This window comes from Lissotriton vulgaris, chromosome 1_1 (assembly GCF_964263255.1).
Source record: "Lissotriton vulgaris chromosome 1_1, aLisVul1.2, whole genome shotgun sequence".
Classification (NCBI taxonomy): domain Eukaryota; kingdom Metazoa; phylum Chordata; class Amphibia; order Caudata; family Salamandridae; genus Lissotriton; species Lissotriton vulgaris.
Window position 1 is genome coordinate 217,717,831 of NC_141685.1, and position 16,433 is coordinate 217,734,263.

The 16,433-nt window shown below is 44.9% G+C and overlaps 1 protein-coding gene across 3 annotated transcripts in view; it reads left to right on the forward strand.

Moving 5' to 3' along the window:
• LOC147740926 (uncharacterized) overlaps window positions 1-16,433 on the forward strand; it is a 758,774-nt gene that overhangs the window by 704,480 nt on the left and 37,861 nt on the right. For all 3 annotated transcript variants that reach the window (XM_086936040.1, XM_086936035.1, XM_086936046.1), the window contains one exon: window positions 4,850-4,889. In XM_086936040.1, coding sequence (XP_086792166.1) covers window positions 4,850-4,889 — 40 coding nt within the window. The remainder of the gene's footprint in view (window positions 1-4,849; window positions 4,890-16,433) is intronic.

A 16,433-nucleotide genomic window follows, 5' to 3' on the forward strand; every position in this document is an offset into this window, starting at 1 on the left:
CGCCTCCTGGTGTGTATGACACAGTGTGCGGCTTGCGCTGCGCAAAACCTGCTAGGGGATGTATTCCACAGGCTCGTGGATGATGGCGGCTGCAGCGGTGGTATGCACAGCGGTGTGCACAGTGGACAGCAGACCCCCTGTGTGCTGTGGAGGTTTAAAAGTTCAGGTATGGCCAGCGGCAGCAGTAGTCAGATTAACGGGGTAATTTATATGCAATAAAAGGGGAGTTTAAGGCTTAGAAAAGGGGTTATATTGCCAAGTCGAAACAGCAGTTTAAATCTGCCTTTAGGCTGTATTTGGAGGCTTAGGACCTGTTTTATGGTGCTACTTGAGTGGATGGCACAATAAGTGCTGAAGTCCCACTGGGGGAGAGTGTTTGATTTATTCAGCATTCCTTCCATCATTTGTTGCAGTTACACTTTTTGCCCCAAGTGTGTCGGTCCCTGGTTGGTATGCATATGGACATGGCATCAACAGCGGTATGCAAAAATCTTAGCAGCAGAGAATAAATCCAGGGAAATACTCTCCATCGTTCAGGACCTGGCATATTCTGACAAGGCTACCCTTAAGCCCCCCCCTTCTCAGTTCCTCTGTGATTCTTTGAATTTTTATTTTGTAGAAAAAATTATCAACATTAAAGACAACATTTCACTCCCTTCCCCTACATTTATTGAGCCTTCTCCCCCGACTATTCACAGCCGTCTTTCCTCCATCCCGCCGCTCACCGAAGAAGTGTTCTGTGCAATACTCCCCAAAGTTAAGTCTGGTTCCCCGGCAGACATCTGTCCAGCCCACATTTTGCAGCAGATTTACTCTGTTTGTCCTAAATCCCCAATCTCCCTTCTTAATAGCTCGCTGGCTCAGGGGGGTAGTAATACCAGCTCTTAAATCTGCCACCATAGTCCCCATCCTCAAGAAGCCTGGCGCGGACCCTTCTGCTCCAGCCAATTATCGCCCCATCTCTCTTCTGCCCTATTTGGGCAAGGTGCTGGAGCGACATGTAACATCGGTCCTCAGTGCCCATGTAGAAGCAAATGGGGGCCTAGCGTCCCGCCAGGCAGGCTTCCGGCCGAGGCACTCCACCGAGTCTGTCGTGGTGTCGGTCCTGAACAACCTTAGGGAGGGCATGGACCAAAACAACCACCAGGCCCTGGTGCTCCTCGATCTCTCCGCCGCTTTCGACACGGTGGACCATTCCATCTTACTTTCCCGTGTCGAAGCGGCGGGGATGGAGGGCTCAGCCCTGGTCTGGCTTTCGTCCTTCCTGAGGGACCGCACCCAGGCGGTCCGGCTGGGGGACTTTTCGGCCACCCAACTCAAAGTCACTTGTGGTGTTCCCCAGGGCTCTTCTCTTTCCCCTCTTTTGTTTAATCTTTATATCTATCCTTTGATCTTTGCACTTCAGCAACTGGAGGTCACTGTTTTCAATTATGCAGATGACCTCCAGCTTATTTTTAATTTGTCTTCTTCCCCGCATTCCATCTCCAATTTTCAGTCTATTATGATTTTCATCAGGGACTGGATGAACCACAACCATCTGAAGCTGAACCCTGATAAAACAGAATTGGTCCTTACGGGTGGTTCCTCCAGTCCCTGGAACTCTTTTTTCTGGCCTTCTTCTTTAGGATCCCCGCCCATACCCTCTTCCTCAGTCAAGACTCTGGGCATCAAACTTAATAATCATCTCAACCTTCACTCACAAATTAATTCTGTTGTTTCTTCCTGTTTTCTTGTTCTTCGAACTATTCGCTCTGTTTCTCGTTTCTTTTCCCCCCTTGCACTTAAGTTAATCATGTCCGCACTGGTTGTCTCCCGGCTGGACTACGCCAATGCCCTTTACAACGGCATTCCAGCGTATAGTTTGCGGAAGCTCCAGCTGGTTCAAAACCAGGCGGCCAGACTGGTATATGGTCTCCCCCGCTCCCATCATTCTACCCCCCTACTAAAGGCACTACATTGGCTACCTGTCAGGGAGCGATCCCTGTTCAAAACCGGTTGTATGGTCTTTCAGGCGCGCCAGGGGACTGCCCCTGCTTTCATCTCCTCTCTGGTTAAAGAGTACATCCCCTCCCGTGAGCTTCGCTCTTCCACACAATCTCTCCTTCAGGTACCCCGATACAGACGCAAGAAATGGGGCGGAGCTAATTTTTCAGTACTAGCTCCATCCTTTTGGAACTCCCTCCCTGATCACTTGCGTCTGGCTAGACACTATTCCCTGTTCGCAAGGATCTTAAGACTTTTCTTTTCACTCAGGCTTTTTCCTAATGTGAAGCGATCCTAATTTTCTTTCTGCATTTGTTTTTTGTCCTGCTGCTAAATTTGCCTCCATAGCGCCAAGAAACCGCATGGTGAATGTTGCGCTATACAAATATTTTAAATTCAAATTAGTTGATGGACAAGACTTGGATTCTGATATACTGATCAACGGAGCACTGTTCCAACTTACCCCTTCTCATCCACTGAGGGTGGTGTCCCTAAAAAAGTGGTCACACACAAAAAGAGTGTCACACACATTTTGCCACCTATAATTCTTTAGGTTTGGGCATCTCTCCAATTCCCTTTTGTTCTCTGCTTCTCTGCGGCTTTTGAAGTTGATCTTTGGACACAGGTGACCTTGGGTAATCTACTCACTGGTGTCTGAGGACTAGCGTGGTTGTAAACCATCCAGGACTTAGGTCTCATGGGTTCAATCCCTTGGTCTACTGGGGTCCATCCTTTCTTCCAAGAGATACCTGGCAAATCTTGGGTGTACCCAGATGAGATCTTGCTACAGCCCTTATGCTTGGGTTGTAGGGCTGAGGGTCCGCAGTACTACAGTGCTGGCAGTGCACCTGCAAAATCCCCCTCTCATAATGTTTTCTGCTCTGAAAAAATTCAGAACACTCAGACAATCTGGCAGATGCAGGTATTGTCACTCATCAAGGCTAGTCCCAGGCGTAACACCAACACTACATTACAATAACACAACTGTAATATTATCTTCCCAACTGTATGGATTGTTCCCTCAAATTCTGGGCTAGGATCATTCTTATGGTAACTCCAAAGTTCCTGCAGAATGCACCACATACAAAATCCGTATGATTTGGTTACCGTGCACACATCCTTGCAAATTTTCTGGAGTTTTAGGAAAACAGTCTCCATGCTTTGCATGCCACCGGGATCCAACTTCAAACCAGCTCTACTCATGGTAACCGCAATAGGAGTGACTTAAAATGTTTGATAACTTTAAAGGGCCAGCACAGTTGTCTATTTTCTGGGCATGACTCCCTCTCATAATGACATGGCTGTGACTGGGAAGAGGAATAGATTGGTTTGAAAGATGCCACTCTTATGGGGATCCAACTTGTGTCTTGAAATTCACTATTGTTACAAGGAACGATGACCATGGCGAGTGATACACCCCCAAGATTCTGGTCCTTTTGGACCTCTCCGCCGCCTTTGACACCGTGGACCATAACATCTTGTTGTCACGGGTCAGGGCGGCGGGGATCGGGGGGCTTGCATTTGCCTGGGTCGAGTCTTTCCTGAAGGACCGTAATCAGACAGTCCATCTCGGCACCTTCTCGGCCTCCCCACGTACTGTCAACTGTGGTGTCCCTCAGGGTTCTGCTCTTTCCCCTTTACTTTTTAACCTTTACATCTTCCCGCTGGTTTTTGCTTTACAGAACATGGAGGTCACTGTATATAACTATGCAGATGATCTCCAACTCATTTTTGACCTTTCCTCCCCTTCAGGGGTTGGCAGTTTCCAGTCCGTCATGCTATTTCTCCGAGACTGGATGAACACCAACCAGTTAAAACTTAATCCGGATAAAACGGAACTTGTGGCGACGGACGGCCAATCCCTGGTCCTCTTCTTTCTGGCCTTCCTCACTTGGACCCCCTCCTTCCCCTTCTTGTTCAGTTAAAACCCTTGGGATCATGCTTAACAACCAATTAACCCTTCACTCACACATTAATTCGGTGGTCTCTTCTTGTTTCTTTACACTTCGACTTATCCGGAAAATTGCCAGATTCTTTTCCACCTCTGCTCTAAAGCTAATCCTGATGGCCATGGTCCTGTCAAAAATTTACTATGGAAACATCATTTACAATGGAGCCCCTGCGTATGCAGCGCCTACAGTTAGTACAAAACCAGGCTGCCCGCCTGGTTTTTGGCCTGTCTAAGTCCCATCACTCAACTTCCCTACTCAAGAGCTTACATTGGCTCCCGATAAAAGAACGAGCCAGGTTTAAGCTGGGGTGCTTGACTTTTCAAGCAAGAGCGGGTACAGCCCCGGCCTTCATTAATTCGGCTATTTCTCCCTATGTTCCTTCTAGGGACCTCCGCTCCTACAGCTTAGCCTTACTAACTACGCCCGGGTTCAAAAAGAAGCGGGCAGGAGGGCAGAAGTTTGCTGTACTTGCTCCCACCTTCTGGAACGACCTCCCCCTATCTTTAAGACTCTCTTCCTCCTACATGGAGTTTCGGAGGTCACTAAAAACATTATTATTCCAGCAGGCTTTTGGCACCCAGCTATCTTATCACCACTAGCTCTCTTATTTCATCCTTTTGAGACCTCACCAGCGCCATGAAACTAACTCAGTGTACGTGCGCTCTACAAGTTCTTTTTAAATTAAATTAAATTAAATACTCAGATGGCCTGTGCTGAGAAATTAACCCTGCCTTCTCTAATGTTCTTGTATGGTGCTGATCCTAAGGGAGTTACAAAGTGTCTCCTTTTTGGCAACACTGTTCTGTTCAGCTGAAAATGTAACTGCATTGTCTGCTGTATCTTTTGTTGCATTGGGGTGTTAACTCTATCATTGATATGGTATTGGTCTTCATCTGTGATGTTGTCTCTTTCAGTATGTGGACATCTCGGTTATTTCCAGTGGGAGAGACTTAGGTGAGTACAATACAAGAAAAGCTTACTCTAACCCAAACCACAAGAGTCTTAATGGTACAGGGGGTTCTCCTGGCCGCATGGCCAGCATTTCTACAAGGTTATCCTAAAGTGCTTCATGCTGGTAGGAGCTGAACACCTAGACCATGTGCCACAGAGTTTCTAAATATATGACCGAGGGGATAAATAGTTTCTATCACTGTATCAAGAAAATGGGTTTGCCCCACAGCATTGTGAAATCAGACTGTGTCTATGTTTAAGAATAGGGGCAGCAGTGGAGGTAAAACAACAGCACTACATTACAATAACACAACTGTAATAAAACACAAGAAAATACCAACAAAACACACCACTTAACATCATAACAGCACTACAGCAGTAAAAAGCACCACTATTGTGCTACTGTATTCTTGAGTTGACTAATGAATGTTGCTTTGCTTTTTTATGTTGTGTTTTGTTGGGTTGAACTGCGACTGTGTTGTTAGCACATTGCTCGTTTGTGTTTGCATGTTTATGTGCTGTGGTGCTGCTTAGGTTTGTTTCATTATTGTTGTTTTGTTTTATTGTTGTGTTGGATAGATTTGTTTATAGACTACCAAAAATAATGCTACGTTTTCTGCCAAAGGCTGTGCAGGAAAATATTTACCACTGTCAAAGACTCAAAAATACCATAGACCCTGTTGTAGTTGCTTTTCCTTAAAGTAATGGCAGGAATATATGATGCATTTATTGAGTTTGGTGTATATCTTTAGAATGCTACATGGCACAAAAGTATGATATTGGACATTAATCAAAACAGCAGCTCTTTTAAGTGAGTTGGTCACTGATGTCTTTTGATCAGACACTTGCTAGGTCTGGCACAGGTCACCGAGAGGCTTATCTAAAACTCTCAATACCAGCAGAGGATGGTGTCTCTTTTTTTTCCCCAAGACAAACTCTGGGTGTATAAGCTATTTATGAATCTCCGGGTAACGTGTCAGGAAACAGCTTTTACAATGAGGTTTTTACCACATCATGCCTGTACAACGCATTTTTTACCACTCAGGTTTTTACCATGTACATGCATTTACAACACATGCCATTGAGTTATGCACCTAGTCCGGGCAGAACCCATCACTATAGTCAGGGTAAGGGAGTTACACACCCAAGATAACCCCTGCTCACCCCCTTGGTAGCTTGGTAGAGCAGTAAGGCTTATCCCAGAGGCAATGTGTAAAGCGTTTGCACAAAACACCCACACAAGTGACACAATAAATGCACAGCAAACACAAGTAGATGATGGATGGAGCAATGAAACTTGTCAGACACTAACCCCCAGTCACAGATCTGAGTTGAATCCAGCATTGTTCTTTAGCTCACTTTGCCACCCCAGTTTGGACCCAGCCATATGCAAATCAGTCTTGACCCTGTGCCTTGTGGGAACATTATAATCTGAAATGCCAGGTCCTGCCTGGACCAGAAACAAGCATCCTGGGACCTGTTTCTGGGTAACACCCGTAATCAGCCAGGCTAGGTTGAATCCAGTGGCAAAGTGAGCAAGGGACCCACATCTGGGCATACCCTGCCAATTTAGGACTAACAAAGCAAACACAAGGAGATGATAGTCAGAGTGCTTGTGTTTACAATGAAAACACCACAAAAGAGACTCCAAACAAGGTTACATTAGAAAAATCCTTTGTATTATACATAAAATACATTAAACCATAATCGCATAAATCACCTTGCCAACAAGGCAATTAACAGAACCACAAAGGTAGTGCAATCAAGTAAACACTTTATAGGTAGCACAGGTTACAAAAACTCCTTAACTGACACACATTATAACAGGGCATGAGATGCAGCATAAAAACACATGAATCATCACATTAGTGTCTGAATATGCAACATTACATCAGGGCATACAATGCCGGTTAGGGAATAAAACGATGACCACACACCCTCATTAGGGCATGAAATGCAGCAGAAACCCATGACAGTGCACAAAATCGTGCAGGTGGTGAATAAATCCTACAACCCCTCAAGTGTGTACATAGACAACACTGGTCACAACTCCCTCTGAGCCTCTATTACATGTTGTAGAGTACATGAAACCCAAAAGGTAGGCCCAGGAGCACCTCCGCACCTACAACCATTAATACAGTAATTCATGATGTATACTGATGGGGAATACCCCTCGGCACTGCCCCGGGGTACCTATCTAGAGGTTTCACCCTAGCATGCAGGACAATTGGCACCTGCACACCAAGTAAGGGGGTGGGGCGAAACACACATCCTGTGTTCTCCAACCCAGACCAATGTGTGGTTGTAGGTATCCCACCAACTCCTTTTAAAGACTTAATGTCATTGCAGCTTGCCCAGTGCCCTTTGGGGACATGGAGACGGCCACACATACTCCCCTTCTGCAATCCTGGTGAGAACGCCACCTTTAGTAGACCCACCCCTACATGGATGGGCTGTTCAAGCACCGGAAAGTGGTACTCTGCTGCGGGGTGTGCAGGAAGCACTTTGAGCCCGCTCCTATCAGGAAATCCTCTCTGGCACAGCCCGGAGTGAGTCCCTCCTGCAGAACACCACCGCCTCACTGGAAGTCCTCCTTTAGCTCTCCAAGGCAGGAGACATAGGTGCCGGCCCATTGCTGCAGAGCGTGATCCGGCAGTCCTTTGCGGGGGCGAGGTTCCTGCTTCGGGCTTCAGAGAACCGGGTGGGGCTGCACACCGCTGCGGTAGGTTGCCAGGCAATTTCCATGCCTTCCTCATGGCAGTCACGAGCAGGGAGAGGGAAAGCGCTTCTTCCTTCTCAGCTCTCCCTTCCTGTCCCTCTAAACTTCTCGGGCAGGGCAGGGGGAGACAAAAGCACCTTTCTTGCACTGTGAACAAGGAAGGAAAAGAGCCCTTCAGGCTGTAAAACTAAATAGGAAAAGCTCTCTTCATGTGCTGATTTCCCAGCAGCACAGGTCAGGCCACTAAGCCCTGGGATATCACTGGGAGCCCAGGGACAGGGGAACCGGCTGCAGACCAGCACATAAAACTGTGTAAAGTGGTAGTCCTTCCAGCAACCAAGCAATCGGTGGGCTGCAAGTCAACCCCATAAAGCAAGCAGTCCAAATGGGGATCCTTCCAGGCAGCAGAACAGATCCTTCTGTTGAGGGCATTCCATAAATCCAGCAGCATCTGGTTACAAGATCCACACAGTGTCTCTGAGAGCCACTCGAGGTGCCATCTGTGGTCCCTCTTGGCAGGTTAAAGGTCAGCAGGCATCAGGGCAGCACAGCAAAGTAGGGCAGCAGTTCCTAGAAATAGTAAGTCACAGTAATGGGAAATCCTTTCAGCACAGCAGCCTTTACTCCAGCAGAGGTTCCTCCAGGTCCAGTAGTGTAGTAAACATGTGGGGTCAGAGCCCCTGTACTTATACTCTGGTGCCTTGCTTCTAGAAAGTGGAGAAGGTTCCAGCGAGATCTGGTCAGTCCCAGGAGTTTCCCTCTTTCCTTGCCTTGGCTCCAGACATCAGTAGAAGGTAAATGAGCCCTTTGTGTGTGGGCAAGACACAGCCTTTACAAATGTAAAGAGTCAATGCCCCTCACTCTCCCAGCCCAGGTAGACCATTCAACATGTTGATGAATGCAGGTGCAACCCTGTTACATCCAGCCCTCCCTGTGTGATGGCTGTCTGGAAAATACAGCGGTCACTCTGCCTTAGACATGGATTGGAGTCAGGCTGCAAAGCACATACAGTAATAAGCACAGAGAAATGTCCAGGATTCTAAAATTGCCATTTCTAAAATAGTAATAATAAATCCACCTACACTGGTGAGCATGATTTTCCATTACTATTCTAAACATACCCAACATGGCAGTACTACTCCTTTCAGATCAGAAATTACTACTGAAAGACATGTCAGGGAATTCCCAATGGAAACCTATGAGAGGACTGCCTCACTGCAGTGAGAAACCAAATATACTGTTTGTCACTACCAACACATGCCACAATACAGGCACAAGTCCTACCTTTTACCTACACAGCTCCCTGCCCACAGGGCTATGTAGGGCCTACCTTAGGGGTGACCTACATGTAGTAAACGGGGGGTTAAGGCTAGGCAAGCAGTTCTAAAAGCCAAGTCGATGGGGCAGTAAACTGCACACACAGGCCCTGCAATGACAGAGGCCTGAGACAGGTTTGCAAGGCTACTTCTGTGTGTGGTACAATCAGGCTGCAGGCCCACTCGTAGCATTTCATTTACAGGCCTTGGGTATATGGGATACCCCACAAGGGACTTACTGATAAATTAAATAATCCAAACAGGTGTAAGCCAATGATGCCAATTTTAAAGGAGAGAACACATGCACTTTAGCACAGATTAGCAGTAGCAAAGTGCCAAGAGTACAAAAACCAACAAAAACAGGTCAGAAAACAATATAGGAGGATGAAAAAGTTTGGGGATAACTAATTCTGGGTGTAGTTCACAAAGTAGCGCTACGCGTAGCTACGGAAAGTGCACTTCGCACTGCGCGAGCTAAGCAAACTGCGTAGTGCACTGCGCAAAATGATGTTCCCACAGTTCCGGATGCTTGTCCGCACTGTGCAAGCAGTGCAAACTGCATCATACACAGTGCAAGTGGTCATTTTCTGCCGTTTGAGTAGATTTCTACTCGAGCGCCAGTTTTCTCAAGTCAAGTCAAAGTAGTTTTTTTTCGATCTCATAATCATAAAAGACATATACAATTTAAAACAGTTAGCATACTTCATTGACATTATTACAAAATACAAATACCCATAAAGACTTCCAAAGTTACATGATTTGCTTATACCTTAATAAATAATTTGGTAAAACTTTTATTTATTTAAGGAAGACAATTATAACCATAAAATCATTAATTAAAAGTCATATGATAAAACCAAGTTAAAAAACAGGTCTTTACATCCTATTTTTCATTCCATGAGCACGAATTATCCACATGCCGTGTAAGAATTTCGAAACGGCAATTATGGTTAGCTCTTTCTCATCTGTTTTTAGGATCCATATGGCTTCAGTGCCAGAAGTGACCCCCAATGACTGAAAGATCGGCTTTAGCCATTTAAGCCTTACATTGCGGTATACTGGACAAATAAAAAGAACATGACCAATAGATTCCATTTGAGTTACACAAAACGAGCAGTTCATACATAGACCTATACCCCATTTGCCCGTAAATCCATTGATAGTAAGAGTACCTATCCTAAATTGGTGGAACCATTTTCTGTCACACGGACCGTTATGAGGTCCCAATATTTCTCGTAAGCAGGGACATGTTTGGTCTCTAGGTAGACCCTAGACAAGGAAGTACTGGTCATGGTAGAGAATCGTTTTATCTTGACCATATTCCAATATAACTCTTTTAGCACTTTACGAGTTGGAAAAGTTGCATTTATTGGATTTAGCCACAACGAGCTCAACCCGAGGTCACATAGGGGCTGATTCACAGAACTAACTTAAGACAAAATCCTAAACTTACTACTTTTGGTATTCACAGAAGTTAAGATTTTGTCTTAAGACAGCCTTAAGACACACTTAAGACAGACTTAAGACAGAATCCTAACTTAAGTCTGTCTTAAGTCTGTCTTAAGTCTGTCTTAAGACAAAATCCTAACTTCTGTGAATACCAAAGTAGTAAGTTTAGGATTTTGTCCTAAGTTAGTTTCTTGACCTGCTTAAACCACAGGATTTTTCCTGCACCTACAATGTCCCTGACCTCTAGCAGAGCATGGGCATATTCTGTTATCTCTGGAGTAACCCAGAGCCTTCTCCAGTAGGCTACAGGTCTAAAAACAAGTCACATCCTCCAGATATTGACTACCCAGGTCGTAATAATGTGGTAGTAGGGGAGTGGATTGTGGTAAATCTGTGATGGACCGCATACATTTATTTTGCAAGGTGCCGAGTGCAGATAAATTACTATGGCCCCATAATTGTGCCCCGTACAGTACAGAGGCTGACATTTTAGCATTATATATTTTCAGTACTGGGGCAATCGGCTTAGTATGAGATTGACAGTGTTCTCTTAAAAAGGCACCAGACAGCTGGGCTTTGCTAAGCAACAACATATCCAGATGAGAATTCCACTTAAGTTTAGATATAAGTATGATGCCTAGATACAAAAGGGTATTTGTCTGCTCCAGTGCAACGCTATTCATAGTGACTGAACCTTTTACTTCTTTCTGTTTATGAAGGACGATAAACTTGGTCTTATCAACATTTATGCTGAGTCCATAGTCCTTACAGAACTGTTCAAATCTTATTATGGCCCTCTGTAGCCCTTGCTGTGTCTTTGATAATAACAACGTATCGTCGGCAAACATTAATAAAGGTATTTTCCTACCATTTAGGGTTGGTGTATCTGTAGGGTGGTTTTCAAAATATTTGGTCACATTGTTTATGTAAAGTGAAAATAATGTAGGTGCCAATACACACCCCTGCCTGACCCCACAGTCAACCTGGAATCTGTCAGTCACTTTGCCATGCGGACCTGGGCAAAGTTCCCTTCATGAAGTTTTATCACAAAGGACAACAGTTCCCTAGGTAGGCCCTGTGTGGCTAGAGCATCCCATAGCCTAGCTCTGGGAACCAAGTCAAAAGCCGACTTTACGTCGACAAAGGCGGCGTATATTCGCCCACCATTGAGGATAACGACACTCCAGTAAATTAAAACAAATCTAAAAACTTGGTCAATTGTGCTCTGATGAGAACCGAATCCTGCCTGTAATGGGAATAAGATATTACATTTTTCGATCCAATCCAGGATGCGGGCCAACACAAGACTAGCCGTAACCTTTTGCAGGCAATCAATTAGGCTGATTGGCCTGTAGTTCCCTGGGTCTGATCGATCCCCTTTTTTAAAAATAGGTAAGATCACTGCGCCTTTCCATGACTCAGGTATTGGGGAGCCTTTCGCAATTGCATTTGCAAGAAGCTCAATATATGATACCCAAAGTGCATTATTATGTAAAAACAAGTCAGCAGGAACACAGTCAAGTCCAGGGGCTCTGCCACTCCGTACACTGTTTAGGGCAATTTCGACCTCCTGTTTGGTAAAACACAGTCCAGGGGCAGAGTCAGCACAGGGGACACAGCGCCGGACCTCATGGCAAAGACCACAAGCGACTCTCCGACCCCTGTTGAAGCTATCATTGAGCTTAATACAGGAAATCTAAGTTTAAACTGACTATACTTATCACCCAATACTACACAAGTTGTGTGAGGTATTATCCTTCTTCTTTTTTGTATATGTTTTTGTCCTGACGAAGGCTCTGTAGACCCGGCTGGGCTGAGAGAGCTGAAACATGTAGACACATTTTTCAAGACATGCGGTAATCCAGTAACATGATTACCACCATATCGCAATTTTTTTACCAATAGTGCCTACACCCCTTTTTTCCAATAAATAAACTCCCAGGTGAGACTCTATTTTTATCCTATTTTTCAAACTTTTTTCCTTTTCCAATATTCATGGACACTTCTACCTGTACCGGAGGTAGCCTCGGGTGAGGCAGGCATCCAGCACGTTAATCGACTACCCTATGAATATGCCATGACTCCTGTGGGGGCGGAAAAAAGATACACCGCAACGATTAAACCAGGATGTCTATGAGGGTTTTCGAATACAAACCAACGGTTTTGTAGATACCAGTGTCCATTCTATTTTTGATTATGGGGTATCAACTTGTACAGCCCAGTTCCCCTGAAGAAGATCATATTCTACGGGATCACCAGCAAATTGCTTGTGGAAGTGAGATACCCATAATTCGGGTGTAACATGGGTAATCGGTGTTGGACTGTTACCACCCTTACCCCACTTCAGCAGATACCAAAAGCCAACCATGTTCCTTTCGAGGCTGGCACCATACAACTCCTGCCCATAGTCCTCATCCCATTCTTTTTTGTGCTTTGTGTTGTGCCAGCTTATACTCCACTCTCGCCCAACGGATACTCTCCCTATCCTTAGATCTAATTGCTGAAGCAACAGCTTTATAGGCTAACTTGCATGAAGTACCATACCATGAGTCTTTGGGAACCTTTACTGGATTTTTCATATTTTAAATTGTTGCAGTAAAGTACCCTTTCAGGTTGTTAAAAAGGTTGTTATGTACTGTTGTAAATTTGGTCTCATATCCTGGGTGTGCCAGGGTACTACGGAAGTCCACTAGGGCATTTGACACCAGAGTATTAATGGCTTCCAACTGATCTTCCTTTAATAATAGTTTCGACCATTTGACTCTTCTAGTGTCATTACTTAGATGGATTTCTACTCCTGGAGAACGGGCAACATCTATGTCTGTGCCCAAACAAATTAGTTCCAATAACAGAGGGTTATGGTCACTCTCTACCTTATCCTTAAAGGTCATATCTATTATTTGTGGCCAAAATTCCTTATTAGCTACAATTTAGTCAATACGACTACCACTATTATGGGTTGCTGACCCCTTCTTATCGGACAGGGTCCTCCCATTAGCTGCTCTTAGACCGTGCTCAATGCATAGGGTTTTTAAATGGATGGCTGCCTCTGCCCACTTCTTGATCGGGGCCAAGAATAATTTGGGGATTTCCCATAGCATATCTTCATCGTGGCCCAGATCAAAATCGTTTAATTCCAGTGGTTCGAAGGTACAGTTAAAGTCTCCAGCCACCACAATGTCATTTGTTCCTTTGTACTTATTAAGATAAAAATCAAGAAGGTCAATGGTACTAGATGCTTTACCACCGGGTAGACCTCTAGCATAAACCGGGTAGACCTCTAGCATAAACATTAAATATTAGGCGATTCAACACCTCTAAAGGCCTAAAACAAGGGTGTGTTCTAGCCCTCATGCAGTTTCTTTTAGCAGACCTGCCAGGGGGATTGGACAATAGTACATTGCACGCCCCACGCTTGGGAAATATCTCACTGTCCAATCTCCTATACGTGGACAACTTGGTTTTAATAAGCCAGACCCCAATCGGCCTCCAACATCTGCTGAACACCATAAATAAATCCTATCAATGCAATGCATTACATATTAACTTAAAAGAAAACAATAATTATGGCAGTGAATTACAACAAGACCAAGAAAATCACGTGGTACCTAGATGGGAGCAGGCTACAGCTGGTAACGAACTACAAGTATCTCGGAGTCCTACTCGACAGCAGAGGCTCGTACAAACCCCAACTGGAGGCTTTGCAATGGAAGGGCACCACAAGCTTCCTCCCAATGAAGCCCCTAAATTAAGTCCTACCAGATCAAACATTAGGTCCCTTATTACAAGTGATTAAGCATGGGCGAATTTAGCGAATTCGCGATCCGCGAATTTGTGGATTTGCGAATTCGCAATCTGCAAAATTCGCGAATTTGTGCGAATTTTTGTTTTTTTGCGTGTTCGTGGGGTTTTTTGCGTGTTCGCAGTGGTTTTTGCGTGTTCGCGGGGTTTTTTGCGTCTTCGTGAGCAGCTTGCATAGCGAAGTTACCCATGCAGTCGTTTATGGGAGAGGGAGAGAGAGATAGATAGATAGATAGCTAGATAGATAGATAGAGAGAGAGAGAGAGAAAGAGAGGGAAGGAGAGAGGGAGAGAGAGAACGAGAGAAAGAAAGAGAGGCCGGATCTCTGAAGGGCCAGATTCCTGAGTTGCCCCTACAGGACATACAGCTTTTTATTTTTAGCAAAATGCATATGAAAATTGTGCTGTACAGGTCTCTTTTAGTTTAACCCCTCCTGACAACTCAAAATGGGTGTATTTGCGATCCTCTCCCTTCTTCCTGTTTTTTTATATCTGTAAGTGCTTCCTGATGAGGTTTAATTCCTTGGACAGGTGCCTCGTTGCCTACTTATAACTATTCTCTGACCCTGCTTCAAGGGTCAGAGCAGGGACAGAGAATAGTTGCAAGTAGGCAACGAGGCGCCAGGAAGCAATTAGCAGCAGGTGTCCAAGTTGAAGTTAATTTGTTTGTAACCCTTTTGTAAAAGGTTACAAAGAAAATAGGTTCAACTTTTGCACCTGCTGCTGTAACCCTTGCTTGGCTAAAAATTCGTCCCTGCTGATTCAACCGCGATTTCGCGAGATTCGCGGATTGCGAAATCGCAGAAAATCCGCAAATTCGCCCACAAAACGGATTTTACGCCCACCCTTACAAGTGATTCAAGCGCGTTTGCAGCCAATGCTCACATATAGGTGTGAACCAAGGCAGGGGAAAGATGCAATAGTTTTAGACAAAACAATTGGTAAGTCAGATAGAGTCATCTTTCACCTACCAAACTATGTGCTACCCACCCAAATACGCCTGGAATTCAGTATCCAGAAGTAAACCATGGAAAGAAGGGGTGCTTATAAAAAAAGCTGGCATAAGATCAGAGGCGCTGAGCAGGGATCTCTAAATGGGCATCTATGGTTTGAACTGTCACATCGAGAGAAATTACCCAGAGAGTACCTGATTGATAATCCACAAAAGAAGACAATGAATCTTTGGCCAAGCGGGCCCACCTATAGACAGTACTTAATGGCCACACAGCTCTTACACCACATGCTTATCTAAAATGGGAGTTAAACAAAAGAGTCTGCGCTTTGGCATTATACCAATTCTCACTCACTTTCTGCCATGGAAAAGGAGACCAAAAGAACAGCCCTGCCAACTTTGTGGATCAGGAAAACAAAGGCATATTATTGCATCTGCCCAGGTCTGTTATACATAAGACGTGCCTTACTTTGACCATCAATGAATCAGAAGGGCATCAGTACCTGTAGGCTGGCAGTAAAATTATGTTTTAATCCAGAAGAGATCCAACTAAACTGCCATTTTACAAAGTATGTTGCTAAAGTTGCAGAAAGACTTAAGTTGAAGTCACAAGCGAAAGCAGAATAGAAGGCAGCTGGTCTTCTTTTACTGAGGACTTTAAGAGTCAACCTAAATAACCCCTCTTACATCCAACTCACGTTTGCATCTTTGAAGCACAAGCACTTTATCCACACCCTTACACACATCAAAAGGCTTGAGCAGACACCCTGAAACATTGCCATTTTGTCCATATTTATATCAACCTCAAAAAAGCGGAACAGACATAAAACTCGGGACTCAATACAACCTCTATCGAAAGCACAGCAGTTTGTATGTATATATGTATGTATGTGTGTTCTTATATAGCACTCGAGTTTTTAACCCTTGGGCATCTCGGCGCTTGCCTTGAGAACCCGTCCTGGTTTTTCCCTGTGAGATCACCCGTGCTGGGCATCCCCAAGGTGAAAGCCAGGCATCCCGCCGTGGGGGGGCCGTTGTGGAGATTAAGCAAGCTTGTTGCCCAGAGCTGCATAGTGTGAACTCGTGCTTAGAGTGGGCACCAAAGCGAGAATTATCGAGTCCATGGACAATTTGGTTCAGGACCCTGCCGCGTCGGGAATCGAACCCTGGTCCCGGGTCTGACCTCAGCTTCAGGGTATGCCTCCTCTAACCAGTGAGCCACACTTCTCCACTGGACTTAAAATGTTAAAGCATAAAATGAGATAATGGTTTTTACCTTTACTTTCTTTGATTTACTTTTAATGCCTCAGT